A 16,065-nucleotide genomic window follows, 5' to 3' on the forward strand; every position below is an offset into this window, starting at 1 on the left:
ATCTGACCGTGAAAGGGGGGTAAATCGCTCAAAAGAAAGAGGGAAACGCTTTTTGTCACAAAGCTTCCACTTTGCATAGGGGCAAATCATAGTTCCAAGCTCTTGACATTTGCAGCAGACTGCTACAAATTCCACAGTGGGAAAACAGAAATGAGATAAAAGCAGCGGATGGGCTTTCCCCCACTTATCCACTCTGCATTGGTCAGGTACGTATGTAAATGCATTTGAAGTGGACAAATCACTGAGTTGCTAGAGCTGTGGCTCAAAGTTGGCACCATATTCGAAGGGGGCCCACAGTTGAGTGCCACTACCCGTTCTATCCAGTTCTAATTCTTGTTGCTTGGTTACTGAGTACCAAAGACATCTAATACACACAGATTAATGAGCGGAGTCGACTGTGACCTTTTTCTCAGACTATCCCCTCCGGTCCCCAAAAGGCAGACAAAGTCTCATCCAAAGTCTCATCTTCTAGGGTAGGGTGTTGACGGAGGCGCAAACCTTTAGCTTAGAGGGCACAGCACCTCTGAAAACCCTTGAGTGAATGACGTCGGCTAGCTTATACTCCACCTTCAACTGACATTTTAATCCCCTGTAATGAATGGAGAAAATGGCTGGAAGGGAATGACGTTACGCCTGTGGCTACATCAGAGGCCCGGGGGATACATGAAGAAAAGTGAGTGGGACAAAGAGGGCTTTCATCGACAAGACAATATCAGAGCCCTCAATTAGTACAGGCCAGACTACAGAGGGTGCCAGCTCTCATTGTTCCCCCCACTGGGCAGTTTAGCACAAAAAGCCTACAGGTCATGCTCTTCCTCTGTTTCAGCTTAAGCCAAGCAAAGGCATGTTATAATCCATGTGATGGGGCTTTGGTGAACTGGTGCACCAACTTGATCTGAAACAAGTGAACTTGGTGAACTAGCTGAGAAATGTTTTGACCCTACAGGGGTGACATGTAGCTTATCAAAAGTCAAATGGGAAGAGGAAAAAAGTCAAGATTAGCTTCGTGTCCCCACAATATAAGTTATGATCCCTAACACAAGAGCTATGACATTCATTGTTTTATTCTACTGGTGTCGATATTATATCACTTGTTCAAACTAAACTTGGACAATGTTTTGCCAGCCAAGGGGAAACATTTGATTTCAAGGCAGAAGGCAGACAGACAGACAGACACAGGTAAAGAATATAAACTGAGGTGAAGGAATTTGCTCACAAACACAGACGCTTCTCTCTGAACCATGCTACGCCCTGATAAAATCTACAGTTATTCTGCCCCTAAGGCATGGATAGGGCAGTGACCATACCATGATTTCAGTTTCACAGACAGAAAGAGAAAGAGGGAGGGAATAGGAGACTGTATAAGTGAAAAAAGGGAAGCATTGCATTGCTTCTGAGAGAAATAAATCCAACGCCTTTGAGAGCAATGCAAGGACTGTGTAATACTAGCTGGAGGGTGTGGGTGAACAACCATAGAGCACTGGCAACTGGGTTGGCACTTCAGTCTGCATGCCGTTTAGCTACAGGGCATTCACTCTCATATTAAGATCAAACGATTAAGAGAGAATGGACTGCATCATGGAATTTGAAACATGCACTCTGTATCTCAGAAGGCAGAATAGGGTAAAGGTTAAGTAAACGATATTCCATAACAAGTTATCTATTAAACCATTGTAATGGACAATGTGCAGGCGAAAAAAGCAAAGCAGAGGGTGGTTTCCTCTGCAGAGTCCATTAAAATCATTTAATGGACATCTCAGAGTATATCATCCCACTTACACCAGAGCTACTTACCAAAGCTAAAAAAGTTCATTCGTTCAGTTCGACAGTTCGTTCGTCTTTTATGTGGGTGTTTGTGTTTTGTTCACTGCAAATTTTTTGCAAGAATTCCCCTTTGCAACTTTGTGATACTGCTTGGCAAACCACACTTGCCACATCAGCCTGCCAGCTAATGAGCCATTACTCTCTATTAGTATAGGGACATAATAAATACTTCACGTACAGAACAAATTGCTTTGCTGACTTGTAATTAAAATATTCATTGAATAATATTTTTCACAAATATATCTACAAATTGTAAAGATTCATGTGAATTTTCTAAAGTAGTGATATGTCACCTGATATGAGCCAAGGGGTCAGGGTAAGGAGGTTATACTGTAATGTAATTTTAAAAGACTGCCATTTAATGAAGCTTCGCCTCTAACTTGCACATTGTGAGGGCAATATAACACAGCCAAACTATATATCACTGTATGGGGTGGAATGCTATGCTTAAATCATTTTGAAGAAAATTAGGACAATTTTAGCTGAAGGTGAAATTAAAACAATGGACACCCTCTAGCCAATGTGGGAGGAAATCAGTCTACTTCAGCACAGTGCAGCTTGGCCAGACACTGACACCTTTACTACCTGTCTCTAACCACCTGATTTAACATTATGCAGTGAGGGAGAGAATCCACCTCCTGAATTTCCTTTGTCTTTGCTTTTACCTTGCATGCTGCTTTTATCTTGGGCAGACACATTCAAGACAGGAAACTGAAAGTCACAAAACATTTACGCAATATACGCAATAGTATATTGGTGAGAATGCTTTTGGAGACAATAAGGACACATCTTGTTGCAAAGAGTCCATTTCCAAGCCCAAATAATATGGTTATAAACATGAGTTGTGAAACCGCAGGGCTCCGCTGAGTGTGTTCAGCCAGGGCACAAACTGAGTTTCATGGGATGGTTCAGCCAGTCAAGTGACCAATGAGGGAGGGAATGTAACTGCAGACCTTCCGCCCTCTCTACCCAACAGATAATGCCACTGTCTGAGCTGAAGAACGGCCCAGCAAATCTTTCACTGGCCCTCTAAATGTTTTAACGACCCCACGGTTGGCTTAAGTTCCTTTCTCCTCTCCCCGCTTCTCAATGGATGGCACTGTGCCATCTGGCCCACAACAGCCATCGAGTGAATAGAGGGCACCCTTCATTGTCCGCCCGCTCATGATTCACGTAACAATTAGCAGCCTCCGAGTTATGAGCAGCTGAGGCATTCACTTTGGAAAAATCCAGGCTCAACACATGATGCCAAAAGAGCCTTCCTTCTTGCTACACCTTAACTTTGAGCAATGATGTATAAGGACAACATTAACTCAAAAGGGGATGAATGGGTGTCACCTCTAAGGTGTTTTGCAATGCATGGAAGCTTTTTAAGTATAAGTGGTGTTGAGAGGCACTCAACTGCAGAGCAAAGGAACAGATTTCAAGTCAAAGGGCCATAACAGACTCAAAGACTGGAAGAGTTCGCCTTAAAACTGATAAAATGGGCAACAACCTAAAAAAACAACTTTGAGATGACCATATGCTGGATTTCATCCTGGTGGTCATAGACATCCTCAAGCTTTACCTGAAGTTAATGTATTATGTTAGTGAGGAGCCACCCACATTTAACTGTACGTTCTGTAGTCCACTGTCCAACATTAAATGTAATACTCCTAAGAAATGCATGTAGTGAGTGTGTGTGACTACACCTGGGAAGCAAAACCCACCTCTGAACTTTTGACAGACAGTGAAGACGGGGCGTTTTACCGAGTCCCATATCTCACCCCCAGCCCTACTTCCGGCGAGACCATACGAGTGCAGAGGACAGAGGTATAGGACTCAGCAAATCCCTCTTTTGTCACAGGAGCTCTAGGCTTGATGGTAATCTCCCCTTCCCGGGGGATTCTCCTTCTTTCACACCCCCATGGTGTGAGGTTTGTGAGAGGAGGTAAAAAGAGAAGTGTCTACAGAGATGGCAGCTCTTGAGGGACGGGTGAATGAGTGGAATTTAAGGATGCCTTGAAAAGCGGTCCGCACATCTTGAGAGTCAATCAGAAGATAAGAGGAGGTGGAGGAGGAGGAAGAGGGGTAGAATGGCAAGTGAGGTCCGAAACTCACAATGGCATTCCCCAAAGGGGCCTCATGAAATCCTGAATGGTCTATTCATTCATAAAAACCACATTGGGTGGTAGCCAGTGCATGTATCAGTAGAGATCTCATCTGACAGTTAAAATATTATGCTCATTTCAGGTGGCTGAATATGCAAAGAAACTTTGAAACAATGCCAGAGGATCACTTCATAACTGCAGTCATACAGCAGTCCATACAGTTTTAAAGCCTTAAAATGGTGGTCGCTCTGAATCAGTCTCAATTCATGGAGAATAAAAAGCTGATGGTATAGATTTCCTAGGCGAGGAGAATGTAAATGGGTGGAGAGGGGGAGTGGGGGTCTCTAGTTTCATTTCTCCCGGTGTTCAGTAGGCTGTTAGTGAGGACATGTAAACACTCCCTAAAGCTGGAGACAGGGACAAAGTGCCAGGTAGATGGATCCAGTTTCCCTTTGCTGCAGCCAAATAAGGCTTTGTGGTGGAAAAATCTGCACCTGGTGGCCATGGAAACCAGTGTTCAGTCAGGATACAGCCTACATTGCTGACAGACAAACTGGCCGCATAGAGAAGAAGTGAACCTGGATTGAAGTTCAGCGGTTTCTAAACCAGCTACATGTCTTTAACCAGGCTGTGATTCACAGCCTGTAACTACAGTGACAAGTTTACAATACAGTACATCACTGCAACTGTATTTCTGTTCACCCATTACAGAGTTCACTGTGGTACCTTCACAGCTTGGTACCTTTTGAGTTAGTTAGGTAGCTTGCTCTAAAATGCTAAATTTTATTGAAGTACCTGTCATAAAGTTAGTGATTGGAGTCAAAATATATCCAAAACCATAGCAATTTCCAGTTTCAAGGTTCTTAATGTTGGGAAGCCTGAAAACTACATATGAAGCAATAACTTTCATGCAACAGTATAGTTTTCTTCATCTCTCTGGTTATGATGACACACAACTGGATCTCTCTTTTGTCCACATGATAACCAGAGGACCCTTTCTTATCCAAAGAGCACCCGAACCCATAATCTTTAACATTAGAAGTTCAGAAGCATTCCAGCCTCCTATCTGTTGTCTGGAACAAATATTGGCCTGGGGCAAACCAGGTATCTTATCATCAGGTAAAAGATGAAACAGTTTCACATTTAACTTGCAAAAGAGTTGACAGTTTCATATATAAATTTCAGCATAATTACACATAAAGCAGCAGAACTATGCTTGACTTACAACACTGTGCTCACCTTTGAATAGAATAGAATAGTACAGAACAGAACAGAATAAAATAGAATAGAATAGAATAGAATAGAATAGAATAGAATAGAATAGTTAACCCAAATTTTTAGGCCTGACATACATCTGTATGGGGTAAATTCGTAGTATGTATCATAGTAAGATCAAACTGATTTAAGTCAAATGAAGATAAGGTCTTTTAAAGGTAAAAATCATAGGCAAGAGAAGAGAGAATTCCCGCACACTGTCCTTTTACTTGCAATAAACTTTATTACTGATACAACGTTTCGGTCCTTAGACCTTCATCGGGTAAAACTGAGGAACAAAAACATTCCAGACAGATATAGCCAACACCTCCTCAGGTGAGGCCAATCAGGGACCATGAGCTGTCAGGCAATCAGTCCCACAGTCTGTATGCATTTAGCCAATTAGAAGGCACAACCCACCATCAAAAATGGACATTCCACAATCTATGATGGACGGCAACTACATCAACTTATATACAAACATTGAATCATATAGTTAAAGTTAAAAACAATTTATCCAAAATCATCTCTTCCATAATGACAATAATAATATTAGGCTAATGGTAAATCTCAGGATAACATTATCATAATTTCACTGTTTAGGCTAAAAGGGTAAGAATCATATATTAGGGTAAAAATCATATATTAGTGCTTCACTGGAAAAATATTGGATTTTTATTCATATTGGCAGTTTTTGACGATCTACGCTAACCTCAAGGCTGAGTCGTTTTTTTTGTGTTAGAAGTTATGGTAATTTCTTGCTCTTAGTTCAAATCTTGAAGGCAATCCTGCATATGGAATCCTGTTATTTGCCGCGTAAGGCTTCACAGGTTCAACTAACTGTTACCTGGATTACAGCTGGGAAAGACAAGCAAATAAGTGAGGGTTTCACCGCAAACAGGAAAGAGGCGCTGAGAGGTAAGAGGGCGCTCAGTGTACCATTAGTGCTGGAGATAGTCGGGTGTACAGAGCAAGTGGCCCTACAAATCCTCCTCTCTTAGAACATAAGCAGTAATTATGGTTTCCCTCTGTGTTTTGCCACTGTCAACCTGGCATTTTGACATCAGGGACGGCATGAGAGAGCAGCCAAGCGCACCTGAAACACTGAGCGGAGAGAGCACATAAAAATACAAATAACAGCTGTCAGCAGCATTCAAAAGGATGCTTTGTAGACTACCTTGTCCTGAAAGGGAAGAGGATGGAGGATTACAAATACAGAACAAAGCCCCGCAAATGCATTTTGTTTACACATGGCAATGCTAACAAACCTAACAATATCTGATTTGTACCATGTCATGTAACTCCTTTGATGGTGGTCAACATTCAAGACCTAAATACTGTAAGGCTTTTTTTTTTAAATTATTCCCAAGATGCCATGTTTCTATGTGTAATTTCATTCATATAGTGAGTTAAATTCCCATTCAATTACATTCTGGTGTAAACACACTTGCAAAGCTCAAAGACAATCAGTCTAACCTCCAGAAACTATCACAAAACAAATGCCAACAAATGCATTTAATTTTCAACAGTTCTCAATGCAGCTACCATTTTCCACCTTATTAGCTCAACCACATCTATACATTAATTTGTTAACAATAAACTATTGCGCTTGCAGATATGAACACAAAGGTGGTGGCTTGGCAATACAGAAAATTCATGACCTTCTTTTTCAATCAATCACTCAGACCATTTGAGCCCTTTGTGTCAGGCTGATACATTTCAAATCAATACAGCCAGTCGCTACTACACCTCCAGCGGTGTGTCTGGTTATGATACATCCGCCTGGGGCCCTTGAGGTTTCCCTTGAACATGATCTCGCCTCTGCCTGCCAATAGTTATCCTAGGAGTCTGGCCAAACACACTTCCTCCCTCCTTCACCACATAACTGGAACCATGACCTCACTGAGGTCTATTGGTTTAGGATCAAAGAGGGGTAGCTCTTTCTTTGGGTGATATTCAAATGTAAAAACGCAGTAACAGAGCAGCTGGTTTTAGGGGCGTCGCAGGTTATGCCCCGTTGTCGTATGTGGGTCAAACATGACATATCTAGGTGGGTTTATCTGTGTTGTGCAGATAGTCACTGCAATGTATTTGGCATCTCATTGTGCTAGACTAATGTGAGGCCGCAGAAATCTGAACGAGAATTCAAGTTACACTAATGTTCACTCAAATGATATGAAAGCATGCTGATAATAAACATCATTAGCTGAAATGGACATGGTATAAACACTTTGCAGATGTGTATGACATGCATTATATATAATCAGGAGAATGATATTCTAAATATGCCTATTAGAGGTTAAGCTAAAGCAACAATCACATTTACCTACACGTTCCTAATGCATAAATACTTTCATTCAAACACTGCCAGGGGAAACAGAGGTGACTCTGAAACTGGGCCATGTTTCTCTATGTGTAGCATGGATATACAACTGTAAGAATCACTACAGGATCCAGATGGGTCGAATTAAGAAATCAAAGCAGGATGTGACCACCGTGGTTTTCTTACAAAAACACATCCACGTTAAAGTAAACTGTTCCGGGTCTACATTTCCTTTCGGTCTCCTTAGTATGTGTGTGTTTCTCCATATAGAGACACCTTTTTGCCTCAGTCTTTGACAGCTGTGCTGAGTTTCAGTGTGGTCCTGTTACATTGTATGAGTTTTAAGAGACAGACAGGTCCCTTTGCTTGAAATGACATCGTAAACATTGTTGTGGCAGTGTCTGTATAATTCCAAGGGGACATTTACAAATGGAATGTCTAATGTTTTTAAAGCAGGACATCAAATGGGATTTTAAAAAGGTGAGTTCAGTCCATTACCAGAGCATTTGCAACTTCAACTCATATTGTCAGCAGTCAACCCTGGCTCAGAATGTATCCCACGCCATACATCTTGGTGAGTGACAGACAAAAGACAGTGGTCACACTGGCACGAGTAAGAACACAGAGGCATTAGGGAAGTGTCAATCCCCTGCACCGAGTTTTTGAAAATGCAGAAAAAGAGGAGACAGACAGGGAGGTGCAGACCATCCACTTGACAGTCTGAATGAACCCCATACTGCCACCCACAACCTCTCTCACACACATAAAAGCCCACACAGAATCCCACAAACCCAGCTAGTCCAAAGGGTAAACTATCTGCATGGCAAAACTGTCTAATGTCCTTACAACTGCTGGTGGCCGTGGCAATTTGGAAGCATGTGTATACCAAAACAAATGTTACATGGAACTTCTGAGTCACCTCCAGAGATGTTGATCATGACTAAATAGGTTTATTGACTGGAAAATCCTAGGATTAGACATCACAAGGTCCACTGAGTTAACAGAATTTGTGCACAGTCCGTCCGTTTATTGTGTTTTATGTGGGGAGGCTTACAATGACCTGATTCTAACAGAGACACCAATCTAAGAGCCTTTCACTACAGAAAACTTGACTTTGAAGGGGCAGAAGCTCACACATGAGAAAACTAAAGGTTAGGAATGTGTGTGAACTGTTTCAGGGCTCCTATATGTTTTCCATCAAAATACAGTTGCTGTTTTTACAAAATGTCCTTTTCACAGCATATTTTAATAGCCATAAAGGCCTATGCAAGATTCCATATATACAGGGCTATGTGAAGGCCTATACAAAAGCTTTCTCAAACACCAGCTAGATTAACTCCATATTTACTGTAATGGTTCAATTGACACATTTTTTGTTATTCCGTACACCTTAACTATTCTTTTTTCCAGGAGTGACAGATTTTCTGCTTTAATTTTGAAGGCAACATCACCTTACATCTAGTCTTATTTCAGCTCTCTCTAGCTCGCTTCACACAGTTCACACAGGCCTGAATAATCATGGTGGCTGTTAAATATGTAACTCTTACTAGCAACATGTTGATTTTCATAAGCTGTGACTTGTGCTACCACTGGGACCAAGGCAGCGGTAATGTGGCTCCGTCATGGTAATCACAAATTTATGAATAAATTCAAATTACCAAGCCACAGATTTTGCACACCACAATGCTGTCACCGTGGAGTTTTATGAATATGGGGCTAATGTGTTAGATTATAAAATACCCGAGCATGTGTTGTCCAATAAACAGAAAAAGATATAAATATCTGGATCAAGGCAGTCCATGCAAACAAATCAGTGTAGAATCCATAAGTACATTCTCCCTTCATGTGATGTCATAAACATTAATTTGCATACGAGAGCAGGATTACAGGAGTTATGAAAAATCACAGCCAAGGTGTGAAGATTTATAGCTGAAGTCAAACTTTCACAATAATACAACTCTTACTTCCTTTGATTAATTATACATTGTTCAATAAAGAACAGACATGGTTTCTAGAAAATATTTTTTACTAAACTATGATGATGACTATGAACTAAGTTTCACATTCCCAAGGTATAAAGGAGTTGAGTGTCTCACCCTGACTGACTGACCTTAATTTTCTTCTTAAAAACCACAATGTGGTCGCCTCAGTAAAAAGCTGAAAACGATCCATTTAGACATCTGACACAACATCTGGGAGGTTAGCTTTAGTGCCATTATCAAGGAGTGGAAACTGCAAATACCTCACAAATTACAAAAAAAGCAAGAAATTCAATCTCAGGATGATTTGTCAAAGGTTACATGAGAACAAAATTGATTTTGCCCAGCAGCCATGGGGTGTTAAAGAGATAAGGGGGAAAAGTTTTCAGATCTCCATTCCATAGAGAAGCACCTGAGGTTCGAAAGCAGATGTTTTCCTGCAAATGCCACAACTATCTTTAAAGTGTCAACAGATGTTTGTCAAAGGGCAAAGAGCTACAATTCCATTATTTGTTATTATGACCATCACTAACTATAGGTTAAGATAATCAGATAGAAGATATGGTATCACTTCAAATAGCAGCAATGTCTATCAAATCGCATGCAACCCATCTCAGGCCATATATGTTCCATAGTCAAATATGTTTGTGAGAATGTTAAATGATGTGGGGATAAAAATTCATCATTCATTTTGCCATCCCTTCCCAGTAAATCAAAAGCACCACTTGGAGCAACTAGCCCGTTTCATTTACCACTTCTCATTGTGAGAAACCAAAAGGGGGGCTTCCCTGTCCCTCTGGCCATCCTGCCCCTGCTCTGAACAGGAGGAAACCCCATGCCGGCTGTGATTTTTAATGCGGCATCTAATTCAGCCATTAAATGGCCCGGTGGGGTGTCCCCTTACAACTCTTCCCCTCCCCCTGCCTCCTCCTGCTCCCTCCAGGCAAAACCACGCCGGGTGCATGTCAAAGATCACATGACAATAGGGATTCCTGACCCAGCCAGAGACTGGGAATGAATCAGACCAAATTCAGCCAAGGAGCAGGCAGCCCAAGGCACTGGGCTAAAGACCCAATAGTAGGCCAAGTCAACCTAGATACATTCAGACAGGACAGCATTCCTATGAAAATGTCAAGTTGTTAGAGAGCTATATCAGTTCACAATGAGATAATCTACCTCATGTTTTACTACCTGTTATATCCACATGTTATCAATATATACAAATAAAAATGGGAAGACTGATAGAAGGCAGATGAATGGCAAAATGCAAATAATTCTGCAGCAACTTCTTAATGTTTGTTTTAACCTGTTTAAAGTACCAGATGGGTGGTGTCTGCCACATAGGACAATACAATAAAGTACTTTAAAGTCAATTTGGTATACATTACTGTGATTGACAATTTACTTCCCACTATCTGAACTGCCCTGAAGTTGTAAACCCCACCCATCCGGCAATCCAAGGAGGTTAAAACACACTGAGAATTACTTGTAAATACTATTTGAACCTGGTCTGGCAGTGTGACAGGTGTAAAGTTTGTCTTGTAAAGTCCTCAAAATGCTGTGTCTAGCCCCTAGTGATCACAGTCCATCAAATATTAATGGACTCCCTCTCAATTTCTTAACCCTATCATCTGACAGCTGCACAATTCACCAACAGAACTTTTACTAAATTAAATATAGGGCATTAGCGAGGTTCAAAAATAAATTATTCAACAACGGAAGAGAGTTCTTTCATTCCATAGCTCATATCCCGTCAACACCATTACCATTGTAATCAATATCAATGGTCTATTGTCGTTTCCCCTTGTTCATATGCACTGACATTATAGACACTGGAAAGATGCAAGTAATTGTAATAATGCCACTTGCCTATTCTGCATACAGATCATTGTGCATGTAGGAAAAAAATGAGCAAAGCCTCATTCAGCGCTGAGATGCAGACACTAGAAGCAAGAGTCTCTGGTCAGATAAGGAGCAAACAAAGAAGGAATGTAGGTTTTCTGAACATTGTAGACTTTGGACTTGAGAAAACTTGTAAACAGACCCTAAGCCATGTTGACCTCCTCAGAATGGATGTACTGCTGAATTTTATCACTGTATCATAACAATTTGTCATCACAGTAATACATTACATTCATGATTATGTAGTGTGGCTTTGTTTAAAGAACACAGGATAGGCGGTAGAATAATGCCATCCATGCAAAAAAAACAGCCAGTATCTGTGTGGCATTCTACACCAAAATGATAAGAAAACATCTTCCTCAATATATAAGTTTCTGCCATCATAATTTTGTTACTACTACTACTTTCAGCAGTTTGTTTCAGGAAATCAGCCCAGTACTTCTTATTGTGTGAGGGACACATAATAACTTGCTGGATTACCAGTCAAGCTTTCAACTGAATCTTCCCCAATGTAAAACATTTACCAATCAATAAGGAACTTGCAACCATTATGTTCCCACCGTTTGTTACAAAATCAGGCTGAACAATTCCTGCAGCACCTCAAAGAGGCTGTTTATCAATGAAAGCCATTATTTTACTATTTCAATCTTTGACTGTGGAGACTGTGCGTGAATTGCAAAGTTCGTCTACCATACTGACAACGCACAGGAAAACTAAGCGACTAGAAAACATCTGACATATTGCAAAGGCTACAAAAAATAAATATATGCTCTTGCCACCAGAAACATTACATCCAACTTTCTAGTATTTACTCTTACCTGGCCATTGCGATGCTGCTGGGCTGACGACAATAAGGACGCAGCAGAGAAGGCACTCCAGCCATGAGGAACACCTGCAGAGAGGTAGCAAGCACGCCGATCATTCACAACTTTATCGATGCATTAACACCCACAAAACACTGAAAAAGCGCAAAAAAAAGAAAAAAAAAATACCTCATCTTCATCTCTTCTTTCGCAGTAATCGAGCAGGAAAGCTACATGGACTATTCGGGTGGAAATGGGGTGTAAAACTCTTTCAGCCTCCCTGGTCCAGCGGCGCTGCTCCACGCTGGTAGAACAGCTGATGGAGACGGAGCGCTTGGCTGGAAACAGAGAAGAAGTGGGAGAGAGAGAGAAGTGACCCGCAGGAGTTTACTACAGGAATCTCCTCCAGGTCCTAAAGGGAACAAATTCCCCAACTTTTCAAGTCAGCGTTTGCACGGCATTTTGTTCCAATTCTCTGTGTCCTCCAAACAGAAAGAATAATGAAATAATAAAATAAAAATAAAATAACAATATAAATAATAACAACAACAGTAACAATAATAACAATAATAATAATAATAGAATTAGAAAAAAAACACAAAATAATATTAAAATGTTTAGCCTACGCAGATTACGCAATTAGAAGATGTATACATATAAAATAATCTTTAAATATGAATTTACATGTTATTCCACTGATCTACAATAGGTAAATGTATTTATGTCTATATTTCTGAACATGGCTAAGATGTTGACTAAGCTTCTTATAAAGCTAGAAGCCAGGGAACCAATACTCTAATCTGTGATGTTATCCAAGAGAAACTTTGTGGAGCTACTCCACTGACACTGGAGGGAGGACTGATTTGGTGGATTCAAAGAGTGTTTGTTTCCATGACCTTCATTTCATGGCAGTGACAGTTCCCAACAAGAAAATGTATCCATGTTGTTGGAAAACGATGCTGGTATCATCACAGAGTACAATGAAGGAGCTCCAGAAAATGTCACTTAATAATGTCACAGACTAGATTCTTGGCTCTCTAGTTTCTAGTCTTGGAAGAGACTGGTTTGTGTTCAGTGGACTGAATTGTCCAGGATCATAAGAATAATGGATTCTCTTTTATGGTAGGTTTCACTTTTAATCTAGAAACCTCATTGTATTTCTTATATTGTTATTATTTCCAAACAAAAGCAAATGTGTGATGAATTATTTTGCTCTGCATTACAAAATAAGAAGTGTGAACCAAATGTTTTTTATAGTTCTTAAATTGTAGACAGTGAGAAAGGTTGTGTAAGAACAGCTTGTCTCTCTTGTGTTGTGGCCTCAAACGTGTCTCTGACAAAACCTAGGTCATGCCCTTCTCTTGACATCCGCTAGAGTGGATGTGAATAGCTGAAAAAATACAGCATGAACTGTGTAAACTTTAGTTTTCCACCGGAAAATCTTCTGTCATTCACATACAATCTAGGTTGTCAGTACCTTCTCTAGTTGTAGTGGGCTCACAAGAATGAACTTGACAAGGTAATGACCACATGTTGTCTCAGTGAAGGCTTGTTTGCCTTGGTTTATCTTGCTTAGAGGTAAGAGAAAGGTTAGACCTCCCTGAGGAAGACCACAGTTCACAAGGATAATAGCTCTTCAAATATGTCAAGCCATTTCTGGTTTGTCTAAGTCTTTGGTTTGACGTGAGGCTTGTGTTCTGTTATAAGGAACTTTATTGATTTTTATTTATTTATTGGCAATCCAGAAGAAAATACACACTATTTTACTCCTTCAAACATTTTTATTGAGTGACTGATTTAATTTGGAGACTCAAAAAAGATTATTTCTCAGCCACTTCTGCATTATGAGACTGTATGATAATAACAGAGGGTTTGACATGCACTAATAGTTGTGTGTCAAATTCAGACCCACAACATCACATGGACGTGGTTTGCATCTCAACCCACTGAGCCACTAGGATACCCCATTTGCAATTAAATCAATTAGACTGAACCTCCTGAAGTTCAACCTGAAGACTCAGACATGGAACAGAGAATAGTCTATGTTAATAACATGCTATCAATATGTGTCAAAAAGCATACTGTAGCATACATAAGTGAAAAGAGTAGTTGTGTCAGCAATTCAGTGGAGCCAAGTTAGGCCTGTGTAGGCCAAAAATAGTAGTAAGCTTGCACATAAAACTGAAGTTTCAAGATTGATCTTTTAGTTCCAATTCACTATCTTCTGCCTCACTCATGACTGATAAGAAAATAAAATGACTGAATCACTCCAAAACCCAAATTAGACCAATCAAGGGATTAGCCCCCTGAACATGAGCTGGGTTGTGGCATGCTGCACTTACACAAGATGGCCAGCAGAGGATGAAGTTGGTGTTTTTTTCAAAGGCTGCAAAGAGAAAACATCAATGCTTTGATACTGGTCCTGTACTAGTAGTGTGCTATGTACACTGATAACATTTCCTTTTAATGTTAACCTGCCACTGAATCAAAAGTGTTACAACAAAGAATAATTTAAAGGAAAAAGGATCCTCCACCTTCAGATTAGGGCTAAGACTCTGGGATGATATTGTATTAATTAACTTGCCTTAACAAAATGAAACAGCAAAGTTAAAATATGTCGCAAGTTACCTAAGCTCTTAAAAAGCCCCAAAATGCTTGGAAAATGTGAAATTTAGAGTTGATGCATCATTTACTTACCTGGAAGTCTTAAAGGTGAGCCTGTGGACTCCAGGAATAGCCATCCTCTAGGATTATCCAATGAGTATTCTTCATCAAATGAAAATAAAATGGGGCATGCAGCTGAATTTAAGCTTTGAAATACGTTCATCCAATGTCCGAGACATTTCAGTCATATAGTGAATTTTGTCTCCCATTGCCAAAAACAAGATAAAGGTTTTATCCCGCCCCCTAATCTCAATTAATGCAGCAATTCTAGGCTACACGTAGGTATAGATTTGTACAGATATACGTCTTGGTTCCCCGGCTTTGACTGAGATGTCTACATGTTTATCAAATGTGATTGGACAGTTCTGTGCCATTTGTTTAAAGTGTAAATTCATGAATTGAGTGGTATTTCCTTTGCATGTAACAGGTATTCATACTTTATGACTTCTTTGAGCATATAGGGGTGACATAGGGAGAGTTTGTTAACCTGTGAAAAGGCATTGGGTTCGGTCCTCTGACACTGTGTATTAGACTCTGCTGTATTAGACTCTATCTGCAGGCCCCATACTGTCTGAACACGTCCACGGCTCTGTGGATGTCTGCTTCCCTCACATTCCAATGTCAGGGAAAAGAAAGGCAAAATTGTCTGTTAAATGCTATGTTGTAGTGTAACCTAGCAGAGAGCAGGGTGGGGCTCTTTACACAGTAATATATTATATTAAACATTACAGCTCTGTGATGGCAACACTATTTTTACTTAATGAGTTAGACACTAGTCATCACACTATGTTTGATATTTTTACTGTATTAGTATTGGGGACCATTACAAATTTTGGGGCTCAAAGCTCAAAGGGCCAGCCTATAGTGTCAGAAGTAAAAGAAGACTTAGCATAATTGTGACTTTCCTTCCCTTAAGGCAGAATTCAAAATAATCCCAAGAACAGTTTTAAAGATAAAATTCTGATAATTCGGATATCTGGATGATATGGAAATGTTTGGGGTTTTTTTGCTCTATTTTCCATTGACTATAGTTGTTTACATACGGGCAACATTCACAAAACTATCAAAACATTTTTTGGAGATAAAATTATGAAATTGGAAATACTTCATCTACAATGACTGGAAAATTTTGTCATTTATTGGACAGTTATTATGTGTGAGTTTACAGTGGCTGTGCACAGCGCCATTTACAAACATTTTCATGCACAGTGGGTTCAATTTTTGAA

The 16,065-nt window shown here is 40.1% G+C and overlaps 1 protein-coding gene across 1 annotated transcript in view; it reads right to left on the bottom strand.

Annotated features, from left to right (window-relative positions):
• Positions 1-12,457, bottom strand: part of col18a1a (collagen type XVIII alpha 1 chain a) — an 85,345-nt gene extending 72,888 nt beyond the window's left edge. The window contains exons 1-2 of the mRNA XM_071897806.2: positions 12,365-12,457; positions 12,191-12,264 (exon numbers count right to left, since the gene is read on the bottom strand). Of these exons, the coding sequence (XP_071753907.2) occupies positions 12,191-12,264; positions 12,365-12,375 (85 nt within the window). The 5' untranslated portion in view covers positions 12,376-12,457. The remainder of the gene's footprint in view (positions 1-12,190; positions 12,265-12,364) is intronic.
• Positions 12,458-16,065: the final 3,608 nt, after the last annotated feature.

Source organism: Centroberyx gerrardi, chromosome 10, assembly GCF_048128805.1.
Source record: "Centroberyx gerrardi isolate f3 chromosome 10, fCenGer3.hap1.cur.20231027, whole genome shotgun sequence".
NCBI lineage: Eukaryota > Metazoa > Chordata > Actinopteri > Beryciformes > Berycidae > Centroberyx > Centroberyx gerrardi.